Source organism: Neopsephotus bourkii, unplaced genomic scaffold (genome assembly GCF_033783945.1).
Source record: "Neopsephotus bourkii isolate Nb327-2 ecotype Australia unplaced genomic scaffold, CSIRO-AGI_Nbou_v1 NB_1624, whole genome shotgun sequence".
Lineage (NCBI taxonomy): Eukaryota > Metazoa > Chordata > Aves > Psittaciformes > Psittacidae > Neopsephotus > Neopsephotus bourkii.
The window spans coordinates 7823825-7843953 of record NW_026902099.1 but is presented as its reverse complement, the minus strand read 5'-3'; the positions used below and the strand labels follow the sequence as shown (position 1 = coordinate 7843953).

Genomic DNA, 20129 nt, shown 5'->3' with positions numbered 1-20129 from the left:
TTGGAAGTTGAATGTATATATTTATGGTTAATAAGCTACAGTGGACTTTCATGCCATGCAATTCTTTACTATAATTTTTAACCCATTAGTGCTTTTGGTATTCCCAATATCTTGCAGCAATGAGACTCCACAGACTATGTGTTGCTCAAGAAAGAATATTTGTTTTAAAATTTGACCTGATTACTTAATTTCATATCATAGAAACATAGAATCATAGAATAGTTAGGGTTGGAAAGGACCTTAAGATCATCAAGTTCCAACCCCCCTGCCATGGGCAGGGACACCTCGCTCTAAACCATATTACCCAAGGCCTCATCCAACCTGGCCTTGAAATATCCTTAAATCTTTTCTTGAAAGAAAATAATGAATAATCCTTACTTCTTGACCTTTCCCATGTCCATGCCAATCTGTTATGCAGTGGATAAATAAAGGTGAAATTCTTCCTAGCATTCTTTTCTGGTCTTGTCATTACGAACATCCAAGTTTAGCTAGTAAAAGCTCTAGGCTGATTATTTTTCATAATGTGGATATGTCATAAGTAAGTCTTTACACTATTACTACCTAGGCCCTTAGCTCTCTGCTTTTCTACTGATTCATATATCCTCTTGCTCTGGCTGTACAATCCAGCCAGCTCTGTAAGCACACCCCTCCATGGATCCCAGCTTTCTCAGACCTACCTCCCATTATCCTGATTCTTCTCATCTTTCCCTTTTTGCTTTCCAGCTTCCCTTAGTGAAGCTAATACACTTTTGCTTCTCACAGAGAGCTGGGAAGTGCTGTTAGTAAATCACCTTTACTTTCCCACTAAGTCAATTCTGGGTTGGGAAACCATTCTTCAGCCGTAGTCAAAGGACCTAATTTAGTGGTTGCTAAAGCTTATTAGGTGGCTTTTTGTCTTTAGGCTTAGTCTTACTAGCAAGGATCTTTAGAGAAAATCTGTCTCAGATAGCCTTTTTTCCTCCATGAAAGTTATAAGTGTTGAGGTATGAGGTTGTATTTTTTTTGTCCTGAACTATTAAATGAGATATCTTTAAAAAAATCTTTTGTAAAGGAAAAAAACATACATAAGTGGGGAAATTACTGTGTGAAATAGCTGAATAATACTGTGGTTTGTCCTTTCATCAAGTGGCATGATACAGCTGCAGAGAAATGGCATATCATAACAATAAATCAGGGGTGGAATAAACAATTACCTAAAGCTAACACTATAAACCTGTGATAAATTACTGTACTGTTTTCTCTGTAATGTATTCTAGAGTCATTGTTTTGATTATGGGTATGGTTTTCTCCCATTATATGACTTACAAGTTTTTCTATATACAGTAATTGGTGGAGAGTTCTGCCTGTGCTAGCAGGCAATACGGGAAATGGCTTCATTGCAAAGTATACTTTTTCCAACCTTCTATGTGAAATCATTCAGTATTCTTGCGACATCTTAGTTATTTAGATAACTCTGTATGTAAAGTTAAAGAGATTCTTATTTGTGTGTTAAAAGAGTATTTTTGTATCCATGGATCACTACTTAACCAAAAGTATTTGGACTTGATGAAGAAAAATCATCAAATATAGATCCAGTAAGAAGAATTAATGTACAAAAATGAACTGAGAGTACAGAACCTATATTGAAAGTTAGCACGAATTGATTTAATTGATTCAAGTGAAAACATCCTCAGCTATTTTCAAGGAGAGGCAATTACCTTAGGTCTTTTGAGGCTCTGCTGACCCAGATTAGGAGAGCAATGCCTATGATGCATAGAGGACAATCTGTAGAGGACATCCTTTGTTCCTTCAAAAAGCATAATTTCTTTAAAGCAAAGGTTATGCTTTGGCTCCTCAGACATAAACCTTGCTTTCAGATATGTTCCTGGTAACTTTGTGTGCAATCTAGTTTTGAAGGCTACAACTGGAAACCAGCAAAGTCCTTTGAAAATCTAGTCATACAAATCCTATAAAGTCTGATGTATCAAAGCCCAAAATGTAAACCTCAAAATTACACTGAATTACTTGTTAGCCCCAGTTGCCTCTTATCTTCTTTCTCCTTGCCTCTTTGGTAAGTTCAGAGCTCATCTACACCTCCAAAGGTGAGATACAGTTGCAGGTAAAATTGATGAATTCACAGTATTTAAGCAAAACCAGCATAGAAGTGGCTAATTAATGATATGCAATTAGCTGGCAATGAGAAATAATGATACATTTACTATAAATTTCAGTAGCAGAACAGGTAAACCACTATACCAGACACTTAAAAAATGTTAATAAACATTCCACATTTCTAAACATCTTTCTGTAAATACCCTCGGAAACACCTACCTGCTTACCTACATTTACCCAGACCCTCTCCCACAGGCAGCACAGGTTACAAACATCCCCAACTCTCCTGGATGCAGTTTCCATTCTTGCGTGCACCTCTCCTTGGTTAAGCAGGGATTCCAGTTCTGTGTGTGCCATTTCATGTGTTCCCGCATAGGACCTGTGCCCTTCCCTTACGCTAGTATTCCCTGCAGTGGAGGCAGAAGCTGTGATACTACTGGGCTGACTTCTGGCAGTGCCTGATCAGGTTTTGACTGCTACTGTTTCCACTCCAAAGTCCCATCCCCTGTCCCCGTCCCCCGTTCCCCCACCCCCCACAAGTTTTCATGCTGCTTTTATATAATTTCTGAAGCTGACTTCTTTCTTGTTTCAAAAGTCACTTTGTAAATTCCTGGTTACTGTTTAACCTTGCTGATGATCACCTTCCTCTTTGTCATGATAAGATTGGCACAAACATCCTCCCAGGCACACAGGTTTTTTTGTCCATGGGCAGGCTGTGTGAACACCCCTGTGGCATATTTCCTGCCTGTCGTCAGTGTCTCATTTAGATTCCTTGTACAACCACTGGAGGAACAGAGCAGTTTTAAATTGCAATTAATGTCACCATTTTGAGGCGTCTACCTTAGGATGGCATAAATCATGCTCTTCAGGTGTCTGTGTTCTGCACAGAGGTATATAAAGGACCTAGACATTTAGGTCTCTGTCGTGGTTTAAGCCCAGGCCGTAAGTCAGCCATGCAGCCCTCTTGCTCACTCCCCCACTTTCTTCCCCCACCCCCACTCCCAGAGGGATGGGGAGGAGAATCGAAAAAATGTAACTCCCACGGGCTGAGATAAGAACAGTCCAGTAACTAAGGTATAACACAAATCACTGCTGCTGCCACCAATAATAACAATGATAAGGGAAATAACAAGGGAAGAGAATACAATACCACCCATCGATGCCCAGTCTGACCAAGCTGTGAACCAGCCTTTCCAGGTAACTCTCAGTTACACCCTGGGCATGACATGCTGTGGTATGGAATACCTCTTTGGTTAGTTTGGGTCAGGTGTCCTGTCTCTGCTTCCTCCCGGCTTCCCCTCCTTCCTGGTAGAGCATGAGGCTCAAAAAGTCCTTGGTCAGAGTAAACATTACTGAGCAACAGCTAAAAACTTCGGTGTTATCAGCGCTGTTCCCAGGCCGAAAGTCAAAACCACAGCACTGCACCAGCTACTAAGAAGGAGAAAAATGACTGCTACTGCTGAACCCAGGGCACTCTCACATAAATGTAAGCAATGTAGTCTTATGCAGTGGGATTCCTCCACTAATTTTAACACCTGGGTGAATTGTCTTCATGTGGGTTGTGCCTGTAACAGTGAACAGAAAGCTAATCAATGCAGCCAGCGAAGGTAGTTTTTTTAAGAGTGCCTTTCCTAAGGTTAGTTGAAGAAAATATTTCTTATCTCATCAGGAGGCAAGGCTATGCTAGGACTGAGATAGAAGGTAATCCCAGAAAGATCCCTACAGTGTGGTTTTATATTCTTTCTCAGGGCAATCCCCAGTTTGCTGCTCCAGCATCTCTCCTAAGAAATTAATTTGCAGAAAAATTGCCAGAGGAAAATTCTCTCAAGGGAGTTACTACAGTCACTACAGCATTCAGCCCTGCAGGTGCCTGCGCTTCCACTCTTCTTGAGTCCCCATGACTCTGTGAATGAAGCTTTCAAATCAGAATTCTTTTTTCCATTTGTTGGCTCCAGGGAGGCTGGGGAAAGCTGCCTGGTGAAAAATAGATCTTCATTCTGCACAATGGGAAAATATTTCCATTCAGCGGTGCCAGTGTAAATGTGGCATTTCCTTTGGGAAATGATGTCTTCCTCAGGCCTTACATTATTGGTTCAGTGTATTTTTGAGGAGCCAAAGAGATCCATGTTGCTGAGATCATAAACCTTACTTTAATGACTGCAGACTGTAGAAGGTGGATGCCAAAGCAGGTAGAGAAAAAACATTGTAAAATTAATATTGATTAGTGGCTATCCTAAAGCAGAAGTAGTTATCCTTGAGCAAAAGGTCAATGAGTTAAAATTAATCTCAAGAATATTCCTAGTTCATTCTGCCTTTACAGAAAATGTGTGCTTGACCCATGTAACTTAGCTGCATTTACACACTTCCTTCAAGAATTACATAAATATGTGGAATGTACCTCCAACTATATGCATTCAGCATGTGGATGAACATCTTTCAGCTCCTGAGAAGTCTTGCAATTCTGTATACAATGGTGTCATTGTATATAATATATGTGCATATCAACGTTAAGTTTTACAGCCTACTAAAATGTAATCCCTCTGTTTGAAAATTTGCCAGCCAGAGGTCAGCTTTCTCCCAGACTAACTTCCTGTGACTGCCAACAGTTTTGCCAATTCTGTAATCTTTCTACTATTCAATGCTGCTTTTAATCATGATCGATCAATGGGATTTATCCAATGAGATTGGATCTTGCTGGACACGTCTGTTTCTTCTGAAGGTGAGAGAACTAGTGTCAATGGTGATCATCTGAAGAAACCTTCAATTCAGTGACTTCTGTATACTGCAGTTGAACATAGATATTTATATAACTTTGTTGGGAGCACTCAGAAGAACTGGAGGCTGTTGCAGGCTTTCAGACTTTGTCACCCCTAATCCATATAGTTTACATTTTCCCCATCAGTTGCTGAGAATCCTGTTGGATCTGTAGCAGTCAAAACTAACTTGAACTTGTTTAAATAGCATTTTTTTCATGAATTGGAATTTAACATGAAGTTTTCATCTCTTGTCTCCACTGGTCCTGAACCAGCCTGACTAAATATTTATTTTCAGTCATTGGCTTAGAATAAACATTGTCCTAAAACCTGATATCCCCTAATGAGAACCTGTTGAGCAATGTTTCTTTTCTAGTCTGGCTAAGGAGGGCTGTAGCTAAAAGACAGTTCCTTGGCGAAGCCAGTTTTATTTTAATGCCTATTGTGTTGGAAACAGTTGGCTATTATAGCCAACAGCTCGCTAGGGGTGCAGACAGGGCAAATCAGCCTGTCTTTCATCAGTTCTTGCTAGAAAATATATGCATTGCTTATCCTTTTTGTTCAGATGCTTAAGAATTTATTTACAGTGAGGAGAAAATGAATAATGAGGATTTTCTGTCCCTTTTGCCCCTCCTTCCAATAATCCCCATTTCTCCTCATAAAATTCTGTAACTTTTTTGTGTTCCACATTTTTTCACTTAGCCCCTCAATGCCTACTGCAGATTTAGGAAAACAGAGAAAAGGTGCAAGCCAGTTTAACAGGAATATGTATGGTGTGCAGGATCTGGCAGAGATGCCGGAAATGGTTGTTAAAGTCAGCTGAAGAACCACCATGTAGGTCCCCCTTGGTGAAATGAGTCTTCATTTTATTTTTTTAATGTCAAATGAACAGTTTAATTAACTGTTTTTTGCCTGAACCAGGAACTGAAATGAGACAGTTTAACTGGTAGATTAATCTAAATCAGAAGTGATTTGGAAAGCATGTAGCTTTTTGTTCTTAATTGTTGTACTGCTCTATGGGAGAAACACAGCTTTGATGATCTCAGACCTTGAGAAACACAGACTCCCTTTCAGCCTGTTGTGCCAGGCAAATAAAGCATGACCTGAGGATTTGGATAATCTCTTTATAAATAGCAGTTCCGGGGCACTTTTGCCCTAGAGACTCATGGAATAGCAGTACACGTGGAAAACTTTCTATGGCTTAAAAATACAGTGTGATGTCATTCAAGATTTCCACATCATGTGAATATCCAAAGGGCAGAGTTGGGGCTACATGTGCAACCTTCACTTTGCAGCTTCCTGGCAGTCTGAGGTTTAATTTTATGACTTCAGTCATGCATATTGTTGTATTTTTTTTCCTATTAGCATTTCAAATAGTTTTATCAGAAAGAGGGGGGAAAGTCCCAGTCACTGCAAACCTTCTGTCCAGGTATGTGCATGGGGGACTTTTATTCAGTAAAGCTTGGAAAGGGAACCACTTGTTAGAATGAAAACAGAGGTGATAAAAACAGGAAAACAGGCAGACCAACTTCTTACCGTCCAGTTATTTACCAGCACAACAGTATGAAGTTACTGGAACTGAAGAGAGCAGAAAGCGAAGGAGGATCACTGTTAGTGCATATTTGAGCATTTCCTGTGGCTGGCTGTAGGCAATAATACAGGATTTTTTGAAAAGGAAAGGTGGAAAAAGTGCTTATTACATTTAACTGCAATATGCTGCTTGAAGAAACTGAAAAATATTCATCCATGCCCATGCAGACCAGTGTGTTTAGCAGTATTCATGCTCACAAGGGGAGGCTCCAGGACTGTCTAGAAAATTCTGTGGATTAGGCTGCACAGAAGTATAGTGTAAGATCTGGTGTCAGAATAGCAAATACATCATAACACATCACCAGTAACCAGCAGTGTATCCCTGAGATCCCTACTGGGTCCATTCATGTTCAACATATTTGTTAAATGTTTGGATGATGGGACAGAGTGTACCCTCTAATGACACAAAGCTAGGAGGAATGGCTGGTACATCAGAGTCATGCTGCCATCCAGAGCAACCTCACCAGGCTGGAGAAACGGTCCAACAGGAGCCTCATGAAGTTTAACAAGGGGAAGTGTAAAGTTCAGTACCTGAGAAGGAACAGCCCCAGGCACCAGTACCTGCTGGAGACCAGCATTCTGGAGAGCAGCTCTGTGGAAAAGGGCTTAGGGGTCCTGGTGGACACCAGGTTGACCAGCAGTCTGCCCGTGTGGCATACCTGGAGTACTGTGTCCAGTTCTGGACTCTCCAGTACAAAAGTGATGTGCAGAGAGCCCAGGGGAGAGATGATTAAGGACTGTGACATTTCTTACATGAGGAAAGGCTGGAGAAGTTTCACAGGTGCTTAGGGAGGTCTCGCCAATGTTTATGAAGGGAGGCTGTAAAGAGGGGCACAAACTAAAACACATGAGATTCCTTCTGAACATCAGGAAATACTTTTTCACTCTGAGAGTAACTGAGCACTGGCAGAGGTTGCCCAGAGAGGTTGTGGAGTCTTCGTCCTGGACATATTCAAAAGATGTCTGGATTCAGTCCTGGGCAAAGCACTGTAGATGACCCTGCTTAATCGGGGGAAGGTCAAAATGACCTCCAGAGGGCCCTTCTGATCTCAGTCCTTCTGTGGTTCTGTAATTCTCTCATCATGCTTTAGAGTCAAAATACCACATTAAACCTTGTTGTGAACTTGCTAAAGGCAAGGCTTGGTTAACTCATCTACTGTGGGTTCTTGTTCTTGACTGTAGTAGTCAAAGGCAGCTGGAGAGGTGACAACCATATCGAACTCCAGTGGGGTGTCTACTGAAGCTGCACGCTTCCACCATGTTATCCCAGTGGAACATGTATAAGTATGTGATAGAAAATATACAATGACATTTCTAAGTCCATTAAGTAGGGAAATTATTGGAAATAATCAGATATTTTTCTTTTCTGAATGTCAATACAGAACATGTTCTATGTGTATTTTTTTTTTGTGCTTTATCTTTGGAGATAGTACTTTTACTATAAAAATGTATCTTTTTCATAATACAGTACTACTAAATTATCTAACAGTTTTACATAGTTGATACACTAATTGTGTTATGTGCTGTGTAATAACTATAATGGAAATATGATTTAAAGGCAGCCCGTTTTTTAGCACAAAGGGCTCTGATGCAACAAAACCTGTCAGTGTCCCACTCTTCACTGGAGCTCTGTGTTGCTCCTGTCATTTTCTTAAGTCTTATCTGAAGTGATGAGGGGGGTGAATTCACATAAGTGATGAAAACAGCTGAGGACAGTGTTGTGCAGGCCAGTGATTATGCCACTGGGAAGATTCACGAGTCCAGAAGCCTCAGGATGTACAAGAGTTCAGTCAAAACACAGACTGCGGTGACTTTTTTTTCAACATCTTTCTTCTGTATTCTGTTTAAAGCTTGTTAACCTGGAGTAAGGGTTTGTAGTCAAGGTTAAGTGGGATAGTCCTTGGCACAGTATGTTAACAGGAAAAAATGCTTTTGCTTTGAGTGTGCTATTACCTACTGCTGAAGAAATAAGTGTCTGTGGTTATCGTTGCCTAGAACCAGTGAGAGCAAAATGTTTTGTCAAAGTCAGCTTAGTCTGTGAGCAAAGTCTGAGTCTGTGAGTATTTTTTAAAACCATTAATACAGAGTTTATTTGTGATATGCTTATTTTTATACAAGGAGTCATTCTGTACTAGTATGCAGTATGGAGCTTTTCATGCCACTCTACTCTTCAAATGAATAAGATCTGAAGCTGACATTCTAAAGCAATTTTTACTTCTACTAGCCTTTCAGTGCATGATTTACTGTAATGTTCAAAAATACATGTAATCTTTTTTACAGCTGCAAAGGTTTTTTGAGATATTCTTCAGAAGCAGTTCTCCCCAACAAGCCTTCAACAACATGAAGGAAGCTATAAGCAAACTTCTGCTTATGACTGAGGTCTTCAGTGAATCGTCTGCCTCAGGACCAAATTCTTTCAATCAGTAAGTGACTTGCAGTGGTCATTGACATGTTATTGTCAAAATATCTCCTTAGAACAGAATAAAAATTGTAAAGGATACATGACTCCTAAAATGAGATATTCACCTCTATTTCATACTTCCTCTTAAAGTGACAACATGGTGGATATAGGAGTAAAACTCTTCAATATCCACAATGCTTATAGTTTGTGAAAGATTATGATGGATACTTAGGACCAGATACTGTGTCCTGATTAAGTATTTCAGGCAGCACAAATGAACAGAAATCTCTCACAATTGGCCTAGTTCTAACATACATAAAGCTGTATTTCCCTTCAATGAGCCTTTTGTCTTCTGTCAAAGATTTAATGTTAGAGTAGTCCAGACGGTTCGGAGCTGGCTGTGGCAGGCAAGCTGAACAAGAGACGCTGTAGAATACTTTATGAAATATACAGTAGTAAATACCTAGTCAGCAACAGTCACATTTGTGTGGGTTTTAAATCATTGTAATAATTTCTATTAGAGTGTTAAAGTTCTTACACATAAATCACCTTTATGTAATATTTGTATTAATTAAAATTAATATTTGTTTTATATATATATGTTATGTCACATCCCTGACATTTTAGCTATAAATATGAAATAAGTCACTATTAATTAAATTTATATGTTTTATAAAGCTGTTTGAGAACCCAGGTGTTTTAGTAGCAATAATATAAAGCTCATTATTTGACCTATACAAGTTAGAAATAAAGCTTACATTGTGAGCGGAGAGGGCAGCGAGGAGGGAAGCAGTGTAACAGGGATGGAGCTAGTTTGACAGTGGCCCGGTATTTCGGTATTTTTTTACCAATGGGATGGATATCTCTGGTTTGTTTAGACCAAGACTTGCTTACAGCTCCTGGCCCATGCTTTCAAACAGCCCCATAGGTGCTGCCAATTCTTTAGCTTCAGTGAATCAGAGAGTTTCACCATCTGTTGCCCTCCAGATGTCTTCAGAACTTTTGCAGGAGCTGATTCTCATCAAAAGTCATTTTCTCCTCCCATGTATTTCACCTCCCTCACTGGTTTAAAAGTCACCCATATATAAATACACTTTAATATAGCACTGTTTTCATTGGCTCACAGTCTGACTCCGTCTATCTTTAATACTGCTGTCTTTTCTTAGAAACTTTATTTAGTCTGTATTGCATGCTGTCTCTTGTCCTGTGTGTGTATGTTCTTGTGTGTGTTCTCTGGACCTGTGTGTGGTTGTCGTAGCATATATAGGGCCATGGTTTAGTGGTGGAATTGGCAGTGTTAGGTTGCCATTTGAACTTGATGATCTGAAAGGTTTATTCCAGCTTAAATGATTATATGATTCTCAGCTTTGTGAGTACTTATATCATTGAATGTGATTCCCATTATGTTGTATTTCAGATGCAGCCAATGTTTTCAAATGCTAACCTTTGACATTGGATTTGGCACCTCCATATACCCAGTTGTTCTCAAGGTGAGAAAATTACACAAGTTATTTCTTGACCAAAAAAAAATTACACCAAAAAGAACCAGCAGGGAACCCTCTTTGACAGGTACCCTCAAATTTCTGAGAAACATACAAATACATCAATATTAATTTTGCCTAAAAGTGGGGAGTTGCCAGTTTGTAAGGGATAGAGTTCCTGTGATGAAGTTTGGCACACCACTAAAGTTTCCACTTTAGCATTAAAGGACTGTCACCCCAACTATCAGTGAAACAAAATCCACAGGAAGCATTGCATGAAGGTAGAGTCAGGTATTAACTGTGCCAGAACAGGCATGAAGTGAGAAAGTTAAAATACCACAACTGGCTTTTAATAAAAATTGAAGTTTTCCATGAATTGAACTGTACTTCTCCGGCTCATGACCTGCTGCCTTCTTCCTGCATGGTCCTCAGGGCCCTCAAAACCAGAGAAGTATGACCTGGGCACAAACTCCCTGTGCCAGTTTTGTACTACTCTTACCTCAGAACAGCTGGGATGGAAACAATAGTTGTACTGCTTTCCAGCTGCTTCTCATTGCCCCTGTATATACACACAAATATGTATACACCTAGGTACATAAAATCTTTGTTCATATTTATGATACACAAAGAAAAAAAACCAGTAAATATATCCTAGGAAATTGCAAGAGAACATTTTAAAAATGTGTCCTCAGTAAAAATCTGTTGAGGTTTCTAGTAACAAGAGTGCAGTCAGTCTCTCCAGCCTTCACAAAAACAAAGATCCTTGAAATACAATGAAAAAATGGACGTATGAAAGAAAATTTGCACAAGTTAAAAAAAATCCATGTAAAAAATATTCTGCCAGAAGTTGCTTAAAAAACTAAACATAGCACATAATGTTTACCTGCCTGTATAGCAGTCTCAACCATCAGCTATAATCCATGAATGTACAGTCAATAAGTTGAATAGTTTCTTATGAAAACACAAATTACTCTAAAAAATCCCAGTTGATAATTACTATGATTTTTGACATTGAATAATATCTTTTGGAAACCACACAGCCCAGGCAGCTTGAAGTTACATGGTTTTGTGTTTTTATGTTAAAATACTAATTTATTTGTATTTTATGAACATGAGTTTATTCATTGTGTTTATGTATTGCAAAACTTATACTTTCACAAGTCGTAAATACCAGAGTTGTGCAAGAGTTACTAACATATAAACTGACATTTTTATTTTTAATTAAATTTCAAATCAAGAACATGAAAAAAACTTTCACAGGAGTACGCAATATTACACTCTATCCACTGGAGGTCAGCAAACATTGTGATGTGTAGTTCTGATGCAAAATGTGGTACAGAATCCGTTAGATTATAATCCTGTCTATTAATATTATGATCTGGTTTTTAAATAAATAATTAGTTTGGTATATGTGGTTATGAGAAGACTAGACTTGATGTTCAGACTGTAAATTCTTAATCTTTTTTCCAACAGGTGCATGAAAACTTTGACTTTCAAGATGAGGATGAATCAAAAATTCAGGACCAAGCTTTGAAAGAATTGCTTTTTGAAGATACTTTTAATTTTCTCCTGTCTAATGAATCCTCGACAACTAGCTTCGTAGAAGCCTTACAAAAAATATATGGATCAACTGTGAGTAAGGTAGTTCATTAAACCTTTTGCTTATTATTAACTATTTGAAAATATTTAATTCTAGATTGTATGCCTTTCTGAAAATTTGGTGTGAACTTACAGAATGAAGGATTTATTTAATCAAAACCTGTTACTGAATTTTGGGGAATAAAATGGTAATTATATTGAACAATCACATTTTGTTTTAATAAAAAGTTGTCTCTCAAATTATATCGTTCCCCAATGTACAGTATTTTAAGGGTAGATTTAAACCTTTAACAAAGTAATTTCTCCACCATTTTTAGGTGGTCTTTTTAAATACACAGGTTTGTGTCTTTTCATAATCTGAGAATTGACTAACTCAGACAAGGAGATTAACGAGCATCAGAATTCACTTGTTTTCTACAACTTTGTGTCTTCGTCTGAATGAAAGTTCCAGTTACTTTTTTTTTTTTGCATTTATAAGATCTGCATAAAGTTTACATTATGATTTCTGACAAGTGGGGATCTCCTGTAGCAGTATTTCTTTCAGTCTGGTCACTTTTAAGGGTGCATTTCTGAGGAACCACCTGCTTGCAAGATTTACAAGGACTAAATTAGCCATGCAACTTCTGCCTCTCAGACAGGTGCGGCTAAAACAGGATCATGGGTGCTAAATTAACAACAGGATAAAGTAGGAAGCTGCAGACACGGACTCATATATGATATGATAACCTAAATCTACATTCCACAGGAGACTAGACCACATTTCAGTGTCTACTTCATTGTCTATACGTTATGCGGTCTCTTCTCATGGTACTTTCTAAGGGTACTTTTCTACACAAAGCTAATGCACAGTCTGCTTTACTCCATACTGAGAAATGGGAAGAGCTATCAAAGAGCTGGCTTGACATGACTTTGGATGAGGTTAGAGCAAGTTGAGAGCTTCTACAGCCTGTTCCTTTGATCACCAAAAAGATCGGGGTCTAAAGAAAGCGTGTTGCTTTCCATGTGATTTGACCAGAATATTCTGCCCTTTCCTTCATAGGATGGAACTTACCACAGAGAAGATGAGCAATGTTTATCTTTAGAAGAGATAAATTCAATGATAACTTTCATCAGGGAGCTGAAGAGTCTTGGACAATTTGAGCTGGTAAAATGACAGGGTTTTGTTGCATTGGATATGTATTTTTTGTAAATCTCTTATATTTCTCTTTTATTGCCATTCTTTGCTGTCTCTGGCACATGTATTAGGCTGGATGGATAGGAAAAGGCTATAGAAGTTATACTGATTTTATTTTGGAGGATTTTTGGAATTTAAATTAAAATAGATAAATAATACTGGTAATTTGACTTCAGGATTCCTGGGAAAGGACTGCTAAAGCAGAAACAGAGACCAGAAAATAGAATGAAAGGAAAAGGATGAACATTATGTAGATTACTAATGAGCTGGTAAGAAAATAGAATGGTAATGCAGCAAAGTGGGTGTGAATGGAAGAACTGGAGACAATACAGCACTGAGATCATGACCAGATAATAGTTATAGATGAAAGAGTGGCAAAAAAAGAAAGTGTAATATGTCATCTTCTTCACACTTCAAGAGAGTTTCTTTTTGGTGAAGAATAGAGGTGGAGGACAGTCAGTGTCTCTGAATAGGTATGGCAGTTAATGGGGGAAAAGATGAGTATTAGGGAAATAAAAGATCTGCACCTGTATCTATTGTTCAGAAAGTGCATGATATCAGGATTCCTTCTAGACCTCCTGGATGAGTATCAGGGTTGGAGACTGATGAGGCTTTGTGAAAATCACATGAGAGGCAAAGGAGTAAGACCTCCGTGTCAGTACTAGTAATCCTGATTTGCAAGGCTGAGCAAGACAGTCACTTTCTACACGTGTGGAAAGAGCATGAATATGTATCTATTCATATACTATATACACTGTCATCTGATGATTTCTCTCTTCTTTGCATTTTAGAAATATTATAATGTGTAGCCTCTAATCAGTGTCTCTCTTCTCAGCTTTTCCCTTCTGCTGCACCCCAGATTCAAACTTTAGTGCGCGACCTTTATCACATGGTGGACCCAATGAGACAACTTGGTTCAGTCCTGACTGTGCATTGGTTGCTTTCCAGTTTACTTGAACAATTCCAGTCCATGACTAAAGAGGCACAAATGAATCCTTCAGAATGGTAAGACAGCTATAATATGAAATGTTGAGGGTAGTTTCTCAAATTATATTAACTGCAACAGATCCAGTGAGCATCATAAAACTTAATCCTTCAGTAGATGCAGTGGTCTTACAACACTTGAGATGAAGGTCCATCATCCCATTGTGGAGCAGTGTCAGCCATTCTGGCATTAGAGATGTAGTTAGGTTTTCACATAGGACAGATTTTTTTCTTTGGTTCTGTTTCTAATACATGTATGTCATACTTCTTTAATAACCACAGTCACATCTGATTTTGCAAACAATGGCTTGGGTGCAGAGGCTCTTTAGACAATGTGTATGCTCCATTCCAGTAAGTCTAAAGTTAAATGTGTAAATGACATTATTTTGTATGTTTTGCTTGGAGAACACCATAGTGACTACATAAGGCATCTGTAAGATTTCTTAAATTTTAATTTTGTTCCTCATTAAATTGGGTGTGGCTTTCGGCAAGTCAGTAGTCAGCTGTATCTTTGTTTGCTTAGCTATAAAGTGGAGCTTATACTTTACCACCATGCTAGGTAACTGTTTATTGGTGTTTTGAACATACGTAGTTCCATGAATGTGCTAAGTATTATTGTTGCTACTGCCAGCCACTCCATGAAAACTAACTCAAAGATGCAGCTGTTTGCATTCACGTGTAAGCCCTTGCCCTTTTGCCAAAATATTTAGGTTTGCATATCAAAGCATACCAGCCTTTAGCAGCTTTCTGTTCTAATCTAAGCAGTGCCACTCTCTCACTTTCAGTAAGCCCTTTGGCCTCTTTTGTTTTTCTTCAAGCTGAACATTATTGTGTATGTATAAATATGTAGAAGTACCATGACCTCTCTCCAGGGCATAGGCCAATCTGCTTATTTGCACTATGTTTTTCTGCAATGGCTGAGCTAATAATGCCATTCTGTCCATTCACTGTGTAAAAGAAAACTTGTTTTGACATTGCAAAATCATAATCTTCCACTCCTATAGCTACATGCATGTGATGGTGAAGCTTATGTCAGATATGCATGTAATTATACTTAATTGCAAGAAAGAGCTTAGTAGAGTTTACTCCCCAAATAGTTCAGGTAAGCATTCTCTCCAACCTTTAATTAGTCTTTTTTGAGATTCCCAGATTTTATGAGTTTGTATATCAGAACAATTTTCCCGAATTTCTTCGGTTAGGGTCACGTTGTTTTGTTGATTCATTTAACAGTTCCTATTTCTCTGACTATGCAAAATTGTTATTTCCATTTACAAAATTCAGTGATTTTCACAACTGACTGTCCAACCACACAAGATACTTATGGGAAAAATGACTTCTGACTTTGGTCTTGTGCAGTTATTCTGTTCACTGATCATGAGTACACAGGGTGAAGAAAGAATTTAAAGGTCTAGTTTTCTTAACCCATTTCATCTACATGACTAGTATTGAAACTGGTGTTTATGGTATTAGTGATGTCTCTGAATTCCTTTCACAGGAGAAGCAAGAAGAACTCTAGAAACTCATCTCAAACCATAATGAAATGGTTACAGCCTAGGTGAGAATGACCGTCTCAGATGTATTGATATAACATAAAAAGTTCTTTAAATATGAGGGAGTGGTACTACCTAATGTGCACTAAGACCAGTCTTCTGCATTGTTTGTGCATTGTTTTTCAACTTTGCAGAGTTTCAACTTGTGATATGATTAAGATCATTACTGTCTTTTAGAATAGGGCCTATGAAGTATTGCAACAAGTATGTTTGGACAGCAGGGTAGCATGGTAGGATCAGATTACTGAGAAAAGCTAACCCCTCTGTATTTGCAGAAGACAGAAGCCTAAGCAGGTCAATAAAGTTGTAAATGCTTTAATGAAATCAACTGATATATTTGAGAAAGTGCTACTAGCGTCCTGTGTGTACAGGCCAAAATAGAAGCAGCAGCCTGGAAACTGAATTTGGGTTGGAAATACTTTCTTGGAGTTTAACCTGGTCATGCACCTGGGCAGTTTGAGAAACAAACATGGTTTGGCCTGTGGGGCAGAGGAAAACAACAGCAAGGAAGTCTGGATAAGATCACTGATCTGCAATGGGAGGAATGAGAGACAGAGAAGGAGGAAAGTTGGGATTAAGTGCGAGGAAACCAATCCCATTCTTCAGTTTGTTCTTTTGTATTTCTCTTTGGAAGATCAGCACAAGATACTTCATTTGGTGAACTGCATGCCCTCTGTGACTGAGGCCATGAAAACACTACAAAACAGAGAGCTCACATTGCTGGTTAATCGAACTGAAAAAAATTGCTAGTGATCATGTCTCACAAAATTAACTCCGGTGGCTTCTCATTTTTGAGAGACCTAGAAAACATTATATAAAGAAATAAAATTCGTAACTCTGCTGAATACTGAAATATCAATTTTTTCTTTATGACCTATTAAGAATTGCACCATCCACAAGTAACACATGCACTGGAGACCACAAAAGTGACTACATTTTTTCCTTTTTTATCTACCTTTTGAAAAATCCCTGTGTAGATTCACAAGCATGGAGTCACCTAGGGTACCTGACAGTCATTAGTTTCATTAGCTCTAATAGGCAGTGTGTATGTCTGTGCTTGATAGCTCCTCCAAGATAATAAACAAGAGGCCACTCATAAAGATGAAGGCTCTTTCTTGGGTAACTGTGTGAAGAAAAGGACTCTGCAGAGTCCAGGATCTCAGGCACTGCCTGCCTGAAGAAGAGCTTTGTAACTGCATCATCCCTCAGTCTGCTGACTACAAGGAGCTTGGACAAAGGAGTACTTGATGGTGATGATGATTAAAAAGCCTGGTTTTCAGCAGAGATAAATCATAGAACCATTTAGATTGGAAAAGACCTTTAAGATATTGAGTCCAGAAATTAACCTAGCACTGCCAAGTCCACCACAAAACCATGGCCGTAAGTGCCACATCTACCCATCTTTTAAATATTTCCAGGGATAGTGACTCAACCACTTCCCTGAGAAGCCTGTTCCAGTGCTTAACAACCCTTTTGGTGAAGATTTTTTTCTTAATATCCAATCTGAACTTCCCCTGGTGCAACTTGAGGCTGTTTCCTCTTGTCCTATCACTTGTTACCTGGGAGAAGAGACCAACACCCACCTTGCTACAACTTCCTCTCAGATAGCTGTAGAGAGTGATGTCTCCCCTGAGCCTCCTTTTCTCCAGGTTAAAGAACCCCACTTCCCTCAGCTGCTCCTCATAAAACTTGCTCTTCAGACCCTTCACCAGCTTCACTTCTTTTCTTCGAATATGCTTCAGCGCCTCAATGTCTTTCTTGTAGTGAGAGTCAGAAAACTGAACACAGGGTTTGAGGTGTGGCCTTACCAGTGGGGGAACAACAATTTCCCTAGTCTTGCTGGCCACACTGTAAGCTAAGTGTCTCTCTGTAAATACAGTAATCTGAATATCTAGCTGTAATAGCACTTCTAAATATTACAGTTCAATATCCTGCTGTAATTACAGCAGTTATATGGCTCTTAATGTTGCCTGATAATAATTGCAATCTCCTTACAAGTTGATACGTACAGGTCATGCCATTTTCTGGACGACTGGAAAAACGGTAATATAACCCCCATTTTCAAGAAGGGGAAAATGGATGACCCAGGGAATTACAGAGCAGTCAGTCTCAGCTCTGTGCCTGGCAAAATCTTGGAGCAGATTCTCCTGGAAGGAATGCTAAGGCACTTGAAGAACAACAAGGTGCTTGGTGACAGCCAGCATGGCTTCACCAAGGGGAAATCCTGCCTGACCAATTTGGTGGCCTTCTATGATGAGGCTACAGAACTGATGGACAGGGGTAGAGCAGCTGATGTCATCTACCTGGACTTGTGCAAAATATTAAACACTGTCCTGCACGACGTCCTTGTCTCTAAATTGGGGAGATATCAATTTGATAGGTGGACCACTCGGTGGGTAAAGAACTGGCTGGCTGGCCACACGCAAAGAGTTTTGGTCAATGGCTCAATGTCCAGCTGGAGACCAGTAACGAGTGGTGTCCCTCAGGGATCGATATCGGGACCAGACTTGTTCAACATCTGTGTCACTGACATGGACAGTGGGATTGACTGCACCCTCAGCAAGTTTGCTGATGACACCAAGCTGTGTGGTTCGGTTGATACACTGGAGGGAAGGAATGCCATCCAGAGGGACCTTGGCACGCTTGTGAGGTGAGCTGATGCCAACTTCATGAAGTTTAACCATGCGAAGTGCAAGGTCCTACACCTGAGTCAGAGCAATTCCAAGCACAGCTACAGGCTGGGCAGAGAAGAGATTCAGAGCAGCCCTGTGGAGAAGGGCTTGGGGGTGCTGGTCGATGAGAAAATGAACATGAGCCAGCAGTGTGTGCTTGCAGCCCAGAAAGCCAACTGTATCCTGGGCTGCATCAAAAGGAGTGTGACCAGCAAGTCGAATGAGGTGATCCTGCCCCTCCACTCTGCTCTCGTGAGACCTCACTTGCAGTATTGTGTGCAGTTCTGGTGTCCTCAACATAAAAAGGACATGGAACTGCTGGAACAAGTCCAGAGGAGGGCCATGAGGATGATCAGGGGACTGGAGCACCTCCCATATGAAGAGAGGCTGAGAAAGTTGGTGCTGTTAAGCCTGAAGAAGAGAAGGCTGCATGGAGACCTCATAGCAGCCTTCCAGTATCTGAAGGGGGCCTTAAGGATGCTGGAGAGGGACTCTTTATTAGTGTCTGTAGTGATAGGACAAAGGGTAATGGGTTAAAACTTAAACAGGGGAAGTTTAGATTGGATATAAGGAAGAAGTTCTTTACTGTAAGGGTGGTGAGGCACTGGAATGGGTTGCCCAAACAGGTGGTAAATGCTCCATCCCTGGCAGTGTTCAAGGCCAGGTTGGACGAAGCCTTGGGTGACATGGTCTAGTGTGACATGTCCCTGCCCATGGCAGGGGCGTTGGAACTTGATGATCTTAAGGTCCTTCCCAGCCCTAACTATTCTATGTTTCTATGATTGCTTTGGGATGCAGGACTTTGCAATGTGGTACACACTGCCACTCTCCTGAGATGTCCTCTGGCTAAACCAAAGTCTGGCATTTCATAGAATTAAGACGTCTTGTTTTCACCTTAAAACAGGGTTTGGGACTGGGCAATCAACATGGAACAGCAGGGAGAAAACGTATATTTGATAAGTTTAGTCATTACCTCCTTGGCAAGCAGAAAGAGGGGTGTAAGATATCTTATAACTTGGAAAAATATCTTCTTTAATAGCTTGTTAATTTTCTCCTTTGAAGTAGGTCATGAATGTGCATGAAATTAGGGCGGTGTCTAGATACTGTAAGTTCAAAATTACATATTCATGCACACACAGAGACACAGAGACAGAGCTGCTTCTTTCCTTATTGAGATAATGCAGAAATCTCTGTTGTATTATTGAACAGTTTACCTTTTACCATGGTTGACCTCACTATTGCTTTCAGCAGCTCCTGTTGAAACATTAGTGATGGCTGATTGTACAGAACTATATTGCTATCTCATTCCTTGGGACAGTGACTTTCAAAATGCAAAATGTATGGGCAGTGGTATCCAGGAAGAAGCTGCTTTATGAGAACTTATACATACTGAGAGGAAAACATGTGAAAGCTTCAAGAAATACTAATGAACCCCTGAAAAGGTCTTATCAGCCAGAGGTCCAGTTGACTTCTTTTTTTTCACTGAGGAATTATATGTATACACTGGATGCTAATAATGTGATTTGTTTTGAATTAGTAAACAAATTAAAACACATCATAGATGCTCCATTATATGAATTCATGCTAACATCGGTACAGGTATTCACCTTGACACAGGCCTTCCCTTCAGTTTAGTTCTTTTTGAACAAAGTTGAACTTTAAACTCAAATATATATAAACCACCCCCATTACAAACATTATACAAACAGTTAAGAGATATGGCTTGGGTTATTTTACTCTTAGCTATATCTACTCTTTCTTTCCCTACCAATTCAACTGTGTTTTGTAATTTAGTTCTGGTTTTCTTTTTTCATGTGATATGCTACCATTTATT

The 20129-nt window shown here is 39.4% G+C and overlaps 1 protein-coding gene across 4 annotated transcripts in view; it reads left to right on the top strand.

The window, feature by feature from the left end:
* CPED1 (cadherin like and PC-esterase domain containing 1) overlaps window positions 1–20129 on the top strand; it is a 154519-nt gene that overhangs the window by 55862 nt on the left and 78528 nt on the right. For 3 of the 4 annotated variants that reach the window (XR_009728396.1, XM_061373014.1, XM_061373016.1), the window contains exons 8-13: window positions 8715–8857; window positions 10253–10325; window positions 11790–11957; window positions 12955–13059; window positions 13925–14094; window positions 15569–15628. Coding sequence is in view for 3 of the 4 variants with exons in the window: in XM_061373014.1 (XP_061228998.1) it covers window positions 8715–8857; window positions 10253–10325; window positions 11790–11957; window positions 12955–13059; window positions 13925–14094; window positions 15569–15628 (719 nt within the window). In the remaining variant the exon portion in view is untranslated. The remainder of the gene's footprint in view (window positions 1–8714; window positions 8858–10252; window positions 10326–11789; window positions 11958–12954; window positions 13060–13924; window positions 14095–15568; window positions 15629–20129) is intronic. The other variant, XM_061373017.1, reaches the window with a different exon arrangement.